This window comes from Lissotriton vulgaris, chromosome 1_1, assembly GCF_964263255.1.
Source record: "Lissotriton vulgaris chromosome 1_1, aLisVul1.2, whole genome shotgun sequence".
Lineage (NCBI taxonomy): Eukaryota > Metazoa > Chordata > Amphibia > Caudata > Salamandridae > Lissotriton > Lissotriton vulgaris.
Genome location: NC_141685.1, coordinates 609,432,926 through 609,450,874, shown reverse-complemented (window position 1 = coordinate 609,450,874; position 17,949 = coordinate 609,432,926). Strand labels below are relative to the sequence as shown.

General features: G+C 46.8%; 1 protein-coding gene across 1 annotated transcript in view; it reads right to left on the bottom strand.

Annotated features, from left to right (window-relative positions):
* ST6GALNAC5 (ST6 N-acetylgalactosaminide alpha-2,6-sialyltransferase 5) overlaps positions 1 to 16,712 on the bottom strand; it is a 690,498-nt gene extending 673,786 nt beyond the window's left edge. The window contains exons 1-2 of the mRNA XM_086954128.1: positions 16,525 to 16,712; positions 10,416 to 10,637 (exon numbers count right to left, since the gene is read on the bottom strand). Of these exons, the coding sequence (XP_086810254.1) occupies positions 10,416 to 10,637; positions 16,525 to 16,542 (240 nt within the window). The 5' untranslated portion in view covers positions 16,543 to 16,712. The remainder of the gene's footprint in view (positions 1 to 10,415; positions 10,638 to 16,524) is intronic.
* Positions 16,713 to 17,949: the final 1,237 nt, after the last annotated feature.

Genomic DNA, 17,949 nt, shown 5'->3' with positions numbered 1-17,949 from the left:
CAGAACATCCCTGGGAACAGCGGAGGTTTACGAACTGTAACAGTTCGAATCTCATTTATTTAATTAACTGTCCCTGTGGAAAGAAGTACGTGGGGATGACCACAAGAAAGGTAAAGATAAGGATCTCTGAGCACAAGAGCTCAATACGGTGTAACAAACAGGCAACCCGTATGACCAAACATTTTTTGGAGGCACATCATGCACCAACAGACCTCCAATGGACTGTGCTAGAACAGACGATGATCCCAAAACATGTTACTGATGTCAGCACATTTCTACACCGCAGAGAACAGCGGTGGGTGTACAAACTCCAAACGGACATCACGGGTTTAAATGAAGATATCCCGTGGATGTCCCTATAAATTACGACATCAAGAGCACAGTGCCTACTGTTTCCAGTCCTTTAATGCCAGATTGTCAGAAGCCATCATATTGATCTGTAAAAACCATACTGTGGACAAGTTAAACCAATATACAGAGATGTAATGCTACTGTTTAAGTCAATACCACTTCTAGCCAACTAGACATCCCTTGGGTCATTTAGATTACATTGTGATTGCACACCCCAATTGAACTACAAATTCCATCAGTCTTGTAGTTCCAGCACTTATTAGGCTTTGTTTCAATAGATGTAGGATGCCAGAACTACAATTCCCATCAACTTCGTAGTTCTAGCGCTATGAACTACAATTCCTAGTATCACCATAGTCCCCCTGCTAACTGTATATAACCGGACCCACATAGTGATCAAAAACAGAGCTTCCCCATAGTCCCCCCGCTAATTGCATATAAACCTGACCCACATAGCGACCAAGAACGGAGCTTGCGTGTTACCGCGAGGTTCCGTGTAACAAAATAGCGCTGGGAACTACAAATCCCAGCATTCTTGTAGTCCCAATGCTTAATAAAAATAAATATAGGTAACGTGATCCACGAAGCCTGCGTGTTACCGCGAGGTTCCGGGTAACCAATCAGCGTCTATCTAACACTGAAAGGACCTCGCGCTGGGACGCGCCTGATGACGCGTAGCACACGTGTGGTGCCCCCGACCAACAAGCGCTCAGATAAGTACCACGCTTCCTGTCCAGTCGGTACCTCCCACAAGTCAGCCTAGAGGAAGGCGAGGAGTACCGACGGACAGGTAAGCGCTAAGGGGAGCAAGGGAGGATTCATTTGTACTGTCCAGTCTTCGATGGGTGGAAGCGCTATCAGGCGATCTATTTTTAACGCGCATATAATAGAACGAAGAAAACGCCGGGGCAGCCAAAAAGATGGCAATAGAGACTAAGACTCCGCTAGAGTGGGAAGATAGAATTCTTTTACACCGGATACAACATATTTAGTACAAGACAGCACTTTGGCGAGAACATGGCATTCCAGGTAACACGTGGTATGCCACGTTGGGGCTAGATGTCGGTCTGAGTGACGCCTTCAGAGTAGCACTATATGGGCAGTCATAGACTTAGACTATAGTCTAAAAAACCGAAATGTGACCCTGTTTCTGCCTAATCTATCAAGAAGAAACTTTTGGGGAGGTGTCAATACCAACAACATCACGTTTAATTTTGTAAAGAAATACCTAATGATGAGGTGTCGGATGGAGTTCTGGTGATCTCTTCCTCCTTCATGTGTTCCTTTTCTGTTTCACATCTATTAGAGCGGTGCTCCATTTGTACCTGAGCTGTTGCCGGGTGAGGTGGAGAACGCATTCCCCAAAACTTGGGTGAGTGAAATAATGAGATTCGAGTCCAGGATGTTGGCACCTGGCTTACATATTTGATTGAAATTACAAACACTGACCATGAACTGCTTGGCATATTAATACTTTACAAGCATCTCTTGTATTTTGCAGCAATCTTTAATAACTATGTGTGTTTTTCTCTATGTGTGTTTGTCTATTTCCTAACTGTTTGGACCATATCCACTGGCGCTTGCAGGTGATATGATTCTTTTTACACACTTATAATTTCGAAAACAGCAGTTGCACTTAAACAATAAGAAGGTCCTGAAGAAGCAGACTGGTATCTCTTGAACCAATTCACTGCAGAAACATGTCGACCTAGTTACCATCTGAGTAGTTATTTGTTACCACTACTTGCACTGTTTTTTAACCTTGGGTGTGGGTAGGACTCTATTAAACTCTATTTTTTCCACTCCCACAACCCAATATTAATTTTTACACTCTTAGTTGCCACATTGAGCACTTCATGCACTGCTTTATGTTAATTAATTCTTTGTACCCCCTGATACCTACACTAAGTTCAAACCCACACACTTCACAACTTTGATTAGGTTACACTCTACCTAATCCCAAGTGGTTTTTTCCACTTCCTTCGGGTGAAGGATCCCAAGTGATGTAGGGCGGTACAGGACGGGTATCTGATGGGAACACTTTTCCACCAAGGATACTTGGGATTCAGGGATAGTGCTCCCTTTTCACGCATAGTCACATAGTTTGCTGCACTCTTACGTTGACCCATTGTTGCACATTGTTTGTTATACAAAACATTTCCATACCTTGGTGTAACATTTGATGGTGCCCTGCGGTTTGATACCCTGGTGGAGGAACGTTGTGGCAAAATGATTGCATCTAACGGGGCAATTGCTAGCTATGGCAGGAGGCTAGGAAGATGGTCCCCGGAACAGGTGATAAATCTGTACAGCTCAGTATCATGCTCCAAGGTAATTTACGGGGCAGAAGTATGGTGCTTTGTCAATACCACTAGTATCCAACGTGAAGAAAATAAATATCTGAAATCACTCTTGAGGGTACCACAAAGTACTGCTGGTTTGATTGCCCATAGGGAGCTAGGGAGACCATATATAGAAGATCTGATAAAATTGAGGCCTGTTATCGCTTGGTTAAAAATCTGGTACAATCCTGATGCGACACTTAGTAGAGAAATCTTATCGGACTGCCTAAAAAGGGACAAGTGTATGCGCATCCCCTGGCTCCTTTATGTGAAGAATACTCTGGAGGAGCTAGGTTTTGGGAACCTCTTTACTCATCCTGTAACTATTGTAGCCCAGAATAAACTGCATGTAGGGAGAATTTTTCTAGAGCGGAAAAACCTACGCAGAGATGAGGCTGAAGGGTGCAAAAAGACAGTGAGGGCCCATCACCTAGTGAAGAGCGTGGAAGGTATGGAGCCATACTTGTTCCTCATGTACAATGCACAGGATAGGTTCCTGATGTGCCGTTTCAGATTCAACCTTCTCCCATTTATGTTGGCATCACCAGCGGGGTTTGCTACATCAATAGAACAGAAGGGGCCCTGCGGCTGCGACAACAGGTCTCCGCAGGACTCCCTTCATTTTGTTTTACTCTGCCCCTTTTACTCAATGCCCAGACGCAGATACCTTGTAAATATTTTGAAAAATGCTAATTTGGTCCACGCTAGGGAGGCACTTGTATTCTTACAGAAAGCTGAGGAACCCCTAACACTGTGTAGCATTATGAACTTTATCAAGGTAGCACTTCGTTTAAGGCTTACTAGAGGAGAAGACTGAAATGTTTTTACTTTAACTTTTAAGTGTTAAATATGGCTATATTGTTGTATTTATGTTTTGTTAATGCACTGTACAAAGAACCCTGAAATGTTTAATGACTTTTTAACATGTAAATATGAGTGTGCTTTTATGGTGTTTTTTAATCACCGAATAAAGATTCTTTGACTTGACTTGAACCTCTGTTAAATGCGCCTAGTAATTGATTGTACACTATGTGTTGTTGCTTTCTTATTCCAAGCTTAATTTCCCTAAAAACATAATTTCAATTTTCGTATTTTGAAAGAGAAGATTAGATTTCTTCCCTTTCCCTCATTATATCTGTATACCAAAATGAATCAGTGGTCTGCATTTTTGACAACCTGCAAAAAAACGATTGATAAATGTAAAGGAGGAAACCATTTTTCACATTCCTTATCATGCAAAAAAGTTTACAAAATATTCTTTAATGTATCGTGCCAGTGCAAACTCAGGACATTGAGCCACGTTGGACCCGCGCCATTTCTCCTCCACATGCGAGTTGTCTGCGCAGAACAGCAAGCTTTATCTGAGCAGAGACAAGGGCCTCTGGATACTTGTGCATTGGGCACTCAGATTGCCAATATTTTCAAGAAACAGTAGGAACCTACTCAAAAGACGGCTGATAGGCATAGGCTGGGATTAACAGAATTTTGGGGCATATTATCAAGGACCGGTGTTAAAATGATCGCCATTTTATCAGCAGGAAGCTGCCGAAAAAAAGCGGTAATGGGCTTGATAATACACCCTTGTTAATTCCCATAGAAGCCCATGTTCTGATGTTAACATGGACCTCTATGGGAATTAACAAGAGCGTATTATCAAGCCCATTATCGCCGTCTTATCGGCAGTTTCCTGCCGATAAAACGGCAATAATTTTAACACCGGTCCTTGATAATATGCCCCTTAATTTTTATGCTGAACACCCGCATTAGATCTTGTGAAAGTCAGAAAGTGCTTGAAAATGAATTTCTCCAAAGGAGCAAAAACTTCCCACACTGCACACCTCTTTTCATGAAGCCTGCCAAGGTAGGGGTAGGGCTGATTCAAAAATAACCCTCTACCCTACTTGGTCTCTCTTCCGAGACTGTCAGCAACTGTACATTTGTCCATGTGTGGATTTCGGGAATTGCAGTAAGAGTACAACCTAATTTTACAACGTGCACCAGGCTCACCAATTTATTTTTCTTAGAATTTGTGATAGAAAACATTTAGTAGAAAAACAAATGGAATCATAAAATGTGATCAAAACTACTTATGTGAAGTAATTTGTTTTAGAGCAAACACTTCTTAGTATTATTCATGTAATTGTAAGTATACATTTTTTATCAAAATGTTCCTATCAAAAAGCTCCTCAATATTTACTTTCATTTGAATCACCTAAACCCACAAGATTGGGAATATTTCGTATCACCTACAGCCTTGGTGATTAGTGTGTCAGCTTCAAACCAGCGACCTGAAAGTACTCCAGCCAATCCAGCGGCACACGCCTTGCATTAGCTAACCCCTAGTGGCAAGGTCCTGCGACCAGCCTCACACCACACACAGCGGAAGCCTATGCATGGCAAGTTGCTGGCTGCTTGAAGGTGGTGGCCACAGAGCCTGGCCTAGGCCAAACCCTGCAGCCAACCCCATGCCAGGCATGGCATATAGCTATACTCAGAGAGAGAGTTGAGGGAATATAATCAACAAATGTACTAAAAAAACAAAGGATAAAGTGATGTTATACTTAGGTATGGTAATAACATTTTACTTTATGCTAAAAGAAAACCTCAGGAATTCTCTGAAAAAAACGCAGGTAAAGTGAAATTACAGTTAGGTAAGATGAGATGATGTTAGATTATGCTTAAAAACATATTAAAATTCACTTACAAAAGATAAGGGCCAGATTTATTATTTGGCACTCGGGCTGTCCTCCGCCAGGGTGACACAGTAAATTACTCTTTCACCTGGATAGAAGTGCCTACTACCAAATTTTGAAGTGTGTTCAAAAAGAAGATACCAAAGCAGGATTTGAACATTTTTTTTCCCAAAAACAATGCACCCCTTGCCATGGGAGTTTCCTCCCATGGTGAGGGGTGCATTGAGCACTTTTTAGTACCCCTTATCGCTAGGTTTTTCCTGGCAGCGATGGTCATTAAAAAGCAGATGTATGTCTGCCCATCTAAATTAGATGAGCAGACATATAGCCAAACCTCTGATGGCCCTTACTCTGTCAGGCATTCAGAGAAGTTTGAGCAAGGCAGAGATAGAACATTCAACATTGCCGTCAAACTATAGTCTGCCTGCATTTAAATCAGGCAGGCTGGCGATAGCCTTGGCAGGGATGGAAGTCCATTGCCATTGCGATGGAGTTCCCTCTCTGCCAAGAATAAAATCGGGCCCTAACTTTAAAGTGATGTTATAGTTGGGTCTTGTGATAGTATAAAAACTGTTGTTTTAAAATAAAAACAATCACTAAAATTCACCAGTTATACTTTATTGACTGTAACTTGTGTCCGCGCTATGCACTGCTTATGACCTCAATTACATCACTCTTCACATGTTCCATAACATCATTGATGACATTGTTGATGATTCCTCAAATAAGCAGTAAAATAAACCTTTGTTCCTTTCATGGAATTTCTAGGGTTTTTTATGTAAAGTTAGATATTATTACCATACTTAACCATAAGGTTACCGTAACCTTTGTTTTCTCAGTGAACACATACACACACACATAAACACATTTATACATTTATGCTAATCTAGTATATATAAACATATATGTATATTAGAGAGGTATGTAAAGTAATCACAGATCAGATAAAATATTGTAAAATAAAAGTACATATAACACATAGCATAACATAAATCTTAATAAACATGATCATATATAGCAAACAAAAAAATAACATGACAAGAATTGAGTCAACTTAAACACGTAGCCTCATAGAATTGAGAAGAAATACTTCCAGGGCCGTGGCAGCCCCCTTAAACCTAACTGTGATGGGCTTTAAGCTCAGCTTATTACAATTCAAATGTAAAAGCCCACTGGCTTACACACACATGTAATATACTATATAACGTATGATAATCAAGGGTGCAACACAAGCCCCTACAGCCTCTGCAGGCAGGGGGTCCCAACCACTCAGAGTCCCCCAATCCTTCAAGGGGGCCCCCATTCATCCCAAGGTCAATGAATATCTTTGACATGTGGAAGACTAGAGGGTCCCTCATTACATTCTGCAATGGGGGGGTCACATTGTGTTATGCCTCTGGCCATCAGGTGAGTTCAACATTATTTGTAAATGGAAACAACAAAAAACAACAGTGTCTTTGGAACCATCCATATCATAGGGTGAGAAGGTGAATGTCCTTTTTGTGAAGACACAGGCACATCCATGCTGAATTCATGTTCTGCTTTAGAGTGCACTAAACCGCATATTTAGGGTGTGCATGAATCACAACAAAGGGGCAACACAAGGAGCACCCCAGTGTCTGCAAAAAAGGATGAATGCCCTTTGTGAGAGTCGCTGACATAGACACGGAGCGGTGTGATGTGTGTAGGTGGCAGGGAGGTGTTAAACACTAGGAGGTGTAGATAGTGCCAGGAATTGAAAAAAATCATTCCAGACTTCCATAAATTGGGAGTCAAAGGGTAGCACCAGAAAATTGGTGGAGTCACGAGGGGCAGTCTTGAAAATCCGGAGTCTGACAGTCAGTTTACACATTTTAACTCTGCTGCAAAAATATTGGCAACAAGGGCAAATGTAACACAAGCCCATGCACGGCCAAGAGTCGCTGCTGCCCGCCTGCCAGATTACAAGTTTTTGTAGTCTGGCAGGCAGGCGTTGTGTCAGTCCCGCGGCAGTGCTCTTTAAAAGGCTCATTGTGAGCCTGAAATAGCACCAACGCTGGACCACCCGTGCACGTTCCTGTACAGGAAGAAATGCACCATGTCGTGCATTTCTTCCAGTACAGGGGGTTCCGAAGTACAATGGGCACAACATTTGCCCCCCTTCATGCAACTCATTGCACAGGGGCACCTTATTTCTTCACCGGCAGCCTTTTCATGGAGGAAGAACCTCCATGACAGCGCTGGCAATCAGGAAAGTTGTAATATGCTTGGTGGTGCCTCAGGGCACCACCAAGCATATTGTGGCCCTAAAACTGCTGTGGTGCAGCCAGGAAACTGCGGTTCCCTGGGGGCTGTGGCGTTGCAATGGCAGTTCGAACACCAAAATCATATTATGGCGGGCAGACCGTCGGTGCGGCGGTGGCTGGGATGTCACCACCATGCCCCTTAGAATCTGGCGGTCCTCAGACCACCAGACTCATAATTAGTGCCTAACTATCTTCTGGCTTGCTTAATTGGCCAGATGGTCAGATACAGCATGGACTTTAAAATATCTTACAGGGTTAAGGCACCTGTTGCAGAAATATTTAGTGTACCAGAGAATGGGATAATAATAATGGTGAGATAACTCTGAGGGTTAATGCACTTGCTGAGGAGATTTGTGTCTTGCCTAGACACAGTTTTGACTCAGTTCATTAAGCTTTATTCGGCTTTGTTTCAACCATAAAAGCATACAATATAAAATAAGAATACAATCACACAAAAAAAAAAAAAAAACGACATACATTTTTGAAAGCAACAAAATTTCGTTAGGTCCAATAAAAATTGCTGATCCAGTAGTTGTTAGTGACTAAGAAGTTTACAAGGTAAACACCCACCTAGTATTGACAGTTGTTATATGACGAAAAAGGGTTGAATTGAGGTAGCTTGCTATGCTTCAGAATACATTGCGGATAAAAGTTAAGAGAGGGGAAAATGTGCTCATTTGATGGGCTGAATCTATAACCCTGCTTAATGTAGTGACCCTGCATGATGTTGTGATCGATATTTTGTTTCCGTGAGGGCAGTTTTGACTCATCATAAGGTAGCATAGAGGGTTACTGTGCATGCTGTAAGGCATAATGAGTAACATTCAGATTACAGATTTGTATTATATGTAGATAGCTCGGTGATTTACAGCTTTTGTCACAGAGATCATTCTGTTGCTTGCAGTTCATAAGTTACCATCCTTCTAATATAGCACAGTGAGCTATGAACTGGAATCAATGAGCTGCATGCAAACTGAAAAGCATGAGTTTCGTACCTTATGGTTTTTCATCTCTAACTTTCTTAAATTTAAAGTTGCTAAAAGGGAGTCCTATTGATAGTAGTAAAGAATCATCACTACAGTAAACCCCAATCGGTGTGTTATGTCTTAAATACTGATTTTGTTTTCCCCCAGACCAAGCACTCTAAACATAACGCCTACTAGTCTGGATATGTGACTCCCCCACCTTGTAACCCTCCTTGTCTTATGCAATATTTCCTGCACATTGATTTACATACTTGTATGATTCATTGTCTCTGTATAATAATGTGTGGGTGATGTTAAGTGCTCAGACACCCTACATTGGGATAAGTAGAGCTATAAAAGAAATGAAATAATAAAAGTAATTCGTAGGTACTCTTAAAACCGGTATTAGCGTATTTACTCCTACATACAGATGCATGGGACCTTCTTCCAGTGCATGCACATCTCTGACATATAGGGGACATCAAACTTAAAATCTTCGCTCCAAATCATATTGTCTCTTAAGCATTTGTGAATTTGACAACAAGCTAAGTGCCTTTTTCTCTCCATTGCATACCATCTAGTGCCCGGATTACGGGCATAAGTGCTAAATAGCGTACCTTATATATAAGGGGTGATAAATAGCACATGTTGCAAGTTCATGGGGAATAACAGGCGGATTTTGTTTTTTAGAGCTCCAAAATATGCATGATACGGTAAATACCGCGTGCTTTCCCCGTCACATTTCGTCAGGTTTGGCCGCCGGAATGCAATGATCCCTGAGGCATTTAACACATCCGATAGTTAAGTACATTTTACCGTGTAATTCCAACCCGTGCCCTGTTTACGGACAGGTCGGGATACACCGATCCCACCAAGATCGGGCCCTTGGCAGGGATCAGGGCGCTCCCAGGCAGCATGAGACTGCACCAAACTGTTGTATAAATGTTGTATGTTGAGACATCGGGGGCTGTCACTGGCATATTACACAGGGACAGCGTCAGCATATTTCACTGACTCGGTCTGGATCCGGCTCAACAATAGGTACCAGATCCTAGGTATGTACGTCACGTGGCAGTTAGGGGTGGTCGATGCAGTCTGGCACGGTGGGGACGGGTATAAATGAACTTAAAACACTGTGAGGCATGGGGTGACGTGGAGAGGATAGGGCGACTGTCTCAGACAAATAACGCGCTACGAGCCCTGTAATGAAGTAGGAAGCGCTGAATACATATACAATGAAATGCAGTTCGATGTGTGCCGGTGACAAGCATGGAAGGGGTTTAAGAAACATAAACATTGTGAGCCATCGAGGGGACAGCGTGAGGAAAGAGAACGGGGTACCACCGCGGACTCGCACCAGCTGATGTGTACAGGTGATGGGAGCGTGGAGCGAGTCAGACGGGGATCACGGACACAGAAACACTCGAGACACCGGCGGGAGCAGACACCCGTCCTACTCATGGCAGTGTCATGTGAGGAGTGCGGGAAGAGGTGACTGCTAGAGTCGCTGCAGTTTGAACTCTCTGAGAGGATTGGTGGTTGACAAATATGTGTCGTCTTCCGTAATCACAGAACAATACACATAATAAACGCTGCACATTACTGGAACCAGCCTGCATTGAAACATCAGTGAGGAGACAATCCCAATAAGAGCGCGGTCAGGAGGAGGCACCAAGATCATTCACTCTCATTCCCTCACGGCGGAGGTCGGAGGTCAGCCCCCAGCCATGGCCCACCCGTGCCTCTCCATCCTCCCAGGGTCGCATCGCCCGGTCTTACCTTGCGGTGGTCGCTGACGCTGACGTAGCCCTGCAGGAGCGATGAGGCCGGGGCTTGGGTGCCTCCGGGCAGCCGGAGCAGAGCGTCCCCGCCGCCGTCGGAGCCTCCCGCCGCCTGCTGCAGCCTCAGCCCCTTGGGCAGCCGGACGCCGACGCCTCCGTACATGAGCAACAGGCTGGTGCCCACCATGCTGAGAGCCAGGAACGCGGCCAGCCCCTGGCGCTGTGGAGAGAGAGAGGGGCAGGCGGTGAGACACGGGGGCCGGGGAGAGAGCGGTGCGCTGCGGCCCCTCCATGCGGGCGGTGAGGCACGGGGGCTGGGGAGAGATCAGTCAATACGCTACGGCTCGGCCCCTCCATGCGGGCGGTGAGGCACGGGGGCTGGGGAGAGATCAGTGCGCTGCGGCGCGGCCCCTCCATGCGGGCGGGGGTCAGTCAGAGGCAGACTGACCCTTGGAGCAGACTGACCCTCAGAGTTGGCTGACCCTCAGAGCTGGCTGACCCTCAGAGCAAAATGGCCCTTAGAGCAAACAGACCCTCAGAGCAGACTGACCCTTAGAGCCGGCTGACCCTCAGAGCAGACTGACCCTCAGAGCCGGGTAACCCTCAGAGCAGACAGACCCTCAGAGCAGAGTGACCCTCAGAGCTGACTGACCCTCAGAGCAGACTGACCCTCAGAGCAGAGTGACCCTCAGAGAAGACTGACCTTAAGAGCAGAGTGACCATCAGAGCAGACTGACCCTCTGAGCCGGCTGACCCTCACAGCAGAGTGACCCTCAAAGCAGACTGACCTTCAGAGCAGACTGACCCTCCGAATAGACTGACCCTCCGAGCAGACTGACCCTCCGAGCAGACTGACCCTCCGAGCTGGCCAACCCCCAGGGCAGACTGACTGTCCGAGCAGACTGACTCTCCGAGCAGACTGACCCTCCGAGCAAGACTGTCGCTCAGAGTTGGCTGTTCCTACAAGCCTACTATCATTCAAAGCTAACCGCTCCAACAAGCTGACTGTCCCTACAAGCAGAAGGCACTACAACCTCCCTTATCTCCCCCCACTGACTGTCCCTCAGAACTGGCTGTCCCAGACCCTACGAACTTACTATCATTCAAAGCTAACTGTTCCATCAAGCTGAGTGTCTCTGCTAGCAGTCTTTTCCCCTACATCCCCCACCCCCCGACTGACTGTCCCTCAGTCTGTCTGCCCCAGACCCTAAGAACGTACTTTCAGTCACAGCTGTTATTCTAAGCCGACGGCACCTGCTAGTAGACTGTCCCTGTGAGCTGACTGTAATCATTGCTGCTTGTTCCTCCGATTTGACTGTCCCTCCCTGTCCCTCATATCAGACGTTCACTCGAGCTGTCTCAATTTTCGAGCTAACTGCCCCTCACTTATGGCTACTCCTCAGAAATAACCAGAAATGTCACTCACATTTAAAATGTTCCTCAGAGTTGTCTTCCTCTCGCAGTTGACTGTCCCTCAGTGGTGACGGTATTTCTGACCTAATTGTCCCTCCCAGCTGATTGTCAGTTCGAGGGACTGCCCCTCTGAGCAGTCTTTCCTTTCGAACTGTCTAATCCCCAGATGTGACCATTACTTGGAGCATGCATGTCCTATTCACCGAATCTGACTGCTCTTCGAGCTGACCGAACTTTCTTGCTAACTGTCGCTCACTCATGACTGCTCCTCGGAAATGACTGTCCCTCACAGTACCTCAGAGCTAAATGACTCTTGAAGTTGTCTGCCCTCGACCTTATAATACCCACAGACCCTCAGGGGACGGTCCTCCTGACCTGACTGTCCGTCGCAGCTGATATAATTTCCAAGGCCGATTGTCCCTCCTAGCTGATTATCACTCAAATGTGACTGTCCCTCTGAGAAAACTCTTCCTCAGAGCTGTCCGGTCCCTCTGTTCGAACTGACAGCTTTTAAGCCACCCCCCCCCCCCCCAAATAAAAAAACAAAAAAAATAGATGTCTCTCCAAACTGACTGCTCCTCCGAGATGACTTTTCTCCGGATAAAGCCAACCCCCAATTTCGACTGTCCTTCATCAGGGGAGAAGCTTAAGTAGATGCAGCAGGTGCAGTGGCACCGGCCCCAGAGACATGAGGGGAGTACTGATCCTTGTTTATTGCTGTACTTCACTGTTCAAACAGCGGCACGGGATTCGTTTTACTTCCTTGCACAAGGGCAAATGATACACTGGCTATGCCACTGTCCATCAGAGTATGTCTCTCTGAGCGCTGTGTCCCTCAACATCACTGTCCTTCGGAACTAAAGTGTCCACGAAAACAACGTTTACTCAGAATCGACTCAGCCTGTCAGGAGTATGCCTCCATCAGAGCTGGCTTGTTTTTTGAAGTTTATCCGTGACAGCTTCCGTTCCTGGGAGGAGGCCAGCATACAGGGTGGATGACTGTCCCTAGGACCTGTTACCCAGATCCGACTGCCCCATAGAGCCCACAGTCGTCATCTCTATAAGAGCTATTCCCCAACCCGTCCACTTCCAGACCTGTCATTCAAACATAAATCCCGCTTCTCGTGGCTGTCTATGGCTGTCTCGTGTCTGTGGCTTTCCCCACAGTGCTGTCTAGTCCCCAAAGCTGTCTGGCCCTCAGAAATCTTTATCCACATACATGTGTGGTCATATCAGAGGTCGATCCCCATGTGCTGTCAGTTTTATTAGCTGTCTGTTTTCAAAGCACTCTACATCTCGGATTTTTCTATTTCCTAATCCCTGCCCGTTTTCCCAGCTGTCTACTGTCCTGAGCTGTCTAATGGTCAGTGTTCTACATTTAGCAGCTAGTCCTCAGCACGGTGTGGCACTCAGAGACGTGGATTCTCGGAAGTGCCCGTCCCTGGACGCCCTGTCCCCTGGCGCGACGTCAGCAATGGTCGGGTGTGTCTACACCTCTCTAATGTTGGAGGCCGGCCAGCGCGGGCTCTCGCACACAGGGCTGCCTGTGTGCGCGAGCCCGCGCTGGCAGTGGCCTGCCCCCACCATTAGAGAGGTGTAGACACCCCCGACCATTGCTGACGTCGCGCCAGGGGACAGGGCTCGGTACTGTCCTGTGGAGAGGCCGTTCACCACACCCCCTCTGAACACACCCGCATGGTCATAGCTCCAGGTTGTGCTTCACCAAAGACACTGCGGCGTGCGACGCTTTCGCATTAACTCAAACCGCACACATTTAAAGTTTACAGGGGACTCTGACTTATGTTCTGAGCGACCCTACAAATCTTCCCCTTGTCCCTCAGTACAAGGAACTTAAAAGAACCGATGTACCACCACCAGCACATTAACAGACTCAACTCCGGAAACTCCCGAACTTGAATCTCACATTTCAGAAACTAACCCCGTTGTAAGTGGTGTAAAATTGTGGAATAAGGCAAACATGAAGGTTCAGTGCCCCCCTCAGAGCCCCTGTACCTGCTTCACCAAAGAAAGCCCCGCCCCCGGTTTGGGATAGCTGCAAATGTTGCATAGTGATTGACAAGGGATGGTCTGGTTGTAGATAAAATGGAGTGAGGTAAATGCAGCTGTGCAATATTTAAAGTGAGGTTTGGTAAGGCGGCGCATGGGTTACATATACATATAGTTTGTGTGAAAATGTTTTGCAGTGATTGGTGGGGGTTGGTTCAAGCTGGCTGTCTAGGTTTTGTGTGGGGTAGATTTAGACTGGCGGCACAAAGCAAGATCTGGTGACACAGCGACTCTAGTGAGATTTGCTCCTCAGTAACGGGACCGAAGTGAGATTTGCTCCGGTTTAGTGCGATTTGAACTACTTGCATCGATTTACTAGCGGGGAATCCTCTGCCTATATAGTTTTTGTAGTAATGCTTGCTCCGAAATTTCAGATGCTATAGTAAGGGTTGGTCTGGCTGCGCAGTGAATACAGGGAATTCAGTTTTGTGGTTTCATCTGGCTCTACAACGACTGTGAGGTTTGGTTTAGTTGCATGTAGAGAGTACAGAGGTTCGGTCTGTCCGCTTGTGGTTTGTAGTAAGGTTTGGTCTAGTTGCTAGGGGTTTGTGGGGAGGTTGGATCTGGTTGCTCAGGGTTTGCAGCGAGGTTTGGTCTGGTTGCTCAGGGTTTGTAGCGAGGTTGGTCCTGGTTGCTCTGGATTTGTAGTGTGGTTGGGCTAGGTTGTTCTGGATTTGTAGTGGGGTTTGGTCTGGCTGCACGGGGATTGTGGTGAGGTTTGGCCTGGTTTCTCAGGGTTTGCAGCGAGGTTTGGTCTGGTTGCTCAGGGTTTGTAGCGAGGTTGGGCCTGGTTGTTCTGGATTTGTAGTGGGGTTTGGTCTGGCTGCACGGGGATTGTGGTGAGGTTTGGCCTGGTTTCTCAGGGTTTGTAGTGGGGTTTAGTCTGGCTGCTCAGGGTTTGTAGCGAGGTTGGGCCTGGTTGCTCAGGCTTTGTAGGGAGGCTTGGTCTGGGTGTTCGGGGTTTGCAGTGTGGTTTTGCCTGGTTGCTCATGGTTTGTAGTGAGGTTCGGTCTGTCTGCTTGGTGTTTGTAGTAAGGTTTGGTTTGACTACTCAGGGTTTGTAGTAAGGTTTGGTCTGGCTGCTCAGGGTTTGTAGCGAGGTCCGGCCTGGTTGCTCAGGCTTTGTAGGGAGGCTTGGTCTGGCTGTTCGGGGTTTGCAGTGTGGTTTTGCCTGGTTGCTCAGGGTTTGTAGTGAGGTTCGGCCTGTCTGCTTGGTGTTTGTAGTAAGGTTTGCTTTAACTGCTCAGGGTTTGTAGTAAGGTTGGGTCTAGCTGCTCAGGGTTTGTAGCCAGGTTGGGCCTGGTTGCTCAGGGTTTGTAGGGAGGCTTGGTCTGGCTGCTCAGGGTTTGCAGTGAGGTTTGGTCTGGCTGCTTGGGGTTTGTAGTGAAGTTTGGCCTGGTTGCTCGGGATTTGTAGTGGGGTTTGGTCTGGCTGCCTGGGGTTTGTGGTGAGATTTGGTCTGACTGCTCGGGGTTTGTAGTGGGGTTTGGTCTGGCTGTTCAGTGTCTGTAGTGAGGTATTTTCCAGCTGTACATTAACTGTGGTAAAGTTTCCTGCGGATGCACATAGACTGAAATAAAGTTTGGTTTCACTGCTATTGAGCTGTAATGATGGTTGGTCTGGCTGTAAGTGTTTGAGGGTTTATCTGGGTGCACTAGGGTTGAAGTGTGATTTCATCTGACAGTCCAGTGGCTGTTGTAAAGTTTGGTCGGGCTGGTAATTATCCGAGTGTTGATCTGGCTGCATTGGGCTTGATCTGTGGTTTCAGATGGCGGCACAATGGCGGTAGTAAAGATTAGTCTGGCTATGTGCTTGACTATTGATCTCGCTGCAGTTTGGTTTCATATGGCAGCAAAGTGGCTGTAGTAAGATTTGGTCTGACTGTTAAGTGTTTCTGGGTTGATAAGGCTGCACCGTGGTTTCATATGGCAGCACAGTGGCTGTAGTGAGGTTTAGTCTGACTGCTAAGGATTTGTGGTTTGATATTGTTGCACGGCTGTGAAGTGTAGTTGCACCACTACAGTGACTGTAGTGAGGTTTGGCCTGGCTCTAAGTCTTTGTGGTTTGATCTAGTTGCACTGGGTGTGAAGCGTGGTTTCATCTGTGCAGTGACTGTAGTGAGGTTTGGCCTGGCTCTAAGTCTTTGTGGTTTTATCTAGTTGCACTGGGTGTGAAGCATGGTTTCATCTGTGCAGTGACTGTAGTGAGGTTTGATCTGGCTCTAAGGGTTTGTGGTTTGATCTAGTTGCACTGGGTGTGAAGCGTGGTTTCATCTGTGCAGTGACTGTAGTGAGGTTTGATCTGGCTCTAAGGCTTTGTGGTTTGGTCTAGTTTCATTGGGTGTGAAGAGAGGTTTGACCTGGAAGCACAGCGGCTGTAGAGAGGGTTGGACTAGCTGTTTGTTAAGTGTTTGTGGGTATATCTGGCTGCACCAGGTTTGAAGTGTGCTTACATCGGCACAGTGGCTGTAGTGGGGTTTGTGGAGGGTTTTTGTTTAAATTTGAGTGTAAGGGTTAAAATGATGAGTGATCTTCCCGCGCAGCTTCTGATCTGCTCTACAATGGCTGTCACATCCCTCCACACGACCCATCCTTGCACCCCTTGCCCCCAGACATCACTCCACTTACCACCGGCGGCTTCTTCATGGTGAGCCCTGTGCGGGGCGGCTCAGGCGGTGCTCCCCGGGCACCCCCGCCTCCTGGCGCCTTCCATGGTATGCTGTCCGCCGGTCTGGTGCTCCGGGAGCAGTGAGGCTGCGAGCCCTGGTTCGGAGCTGCTGCTGCTGAGCCGCAGATTGAAGGCAGCGTTCAGCAGCACTCTCTTTAGGCTTCCAGTGATATCCACACACACCGCCGCCTCCCGCCGTCTCTGCTGGGTCCTAACGCCCGCCGCCGCCATCAGCTTCGGTGTTTCATAGACACGCTCATCTCCTAAGCTAAGCATGTTTCCAAGAGCATTTCACCATGTGTGTGCCTTACCTAATGACGAGGGGTTATTACCTAACGTGCCTTTACTTTGACCAGTGTAAAACGCAGAAAAAACAGCATGCTGTAGATTTTACACTTCTGTGTTTTATCTAACAGGAATGATTCTCGCAACTAAAATACCGACTTATTCCGATGATCCTTTCATAATTTGATTGGATGGAGGCGGGGCTTTCTGATGTTTCCTGCAGAGCAGAAATTTAAATAAATTGTACTTCCGTTGTGAACTTGGCATCAAGTCTTTTATTTTATGCATTTTCGGTAATATTTTATTATTCTCACCAGCGCTGCCTCTCGTCATATTTACATAGACAGACTGTGTTCACTTGGGTCTATATTTAAGTACCGAGGTGAGCACTTGCTCGCGCAGCTCCAGGTGTGGCGGAGGGGCAGACGGAGGCGTGCTCTGCCTCCTCATAGCTGACAGACACCGTGTGTAGCCTCCATCAGCAGGCAGGTGATGTCTGCCGCAACCTCGGGTCTGCCGGATCATATCCCAGCAGGACTGACTCCCGGCCCCGCGGAGCGACAGCGGACTGCGCCCCTAATGGGGTCTAACCGAGGAGTGACCTGTCAGCAGGGAAAGAAGGAGGGAGGCGCGGGAGGGGTAAGTGCTGCGGATTAAAAGAAAAGCGACTTTAGCAACTCTAGAGAACCAGCTGGCACACGCAGTCCTTCCTTCTATTATTGGGCGTTTGTGTTCAGAAAAAGTTGTTGCTCCTGCAATCCTGTGTTCAAGGTCGCACTGGTTTATGGGACAATCAGGCAGTGCCAGTAGGGCTGGTCCCGGAAGTCTGTGTGTATGTATCGTTTTTTGGGCTAATTGTGGCCCTGACTGCGTCATGGTTTGTGGGATAATGTTTACTCTTTATGTTTCGTGTTTACATTCACTTTTTTAATGTAGCCTTCTTTTTCATACCCCCTAAGCGCTGTAAATAACAAGTATTGTTGTGACCCTGTTCAAAGCAACTAAAATCACCGACATCGCAACTCAATACACCGATGTGGTAACAATGGAAATCAGGACTGGCCTAGCTTGGATCTCAACTCCTGACCCAAGGATCGCAG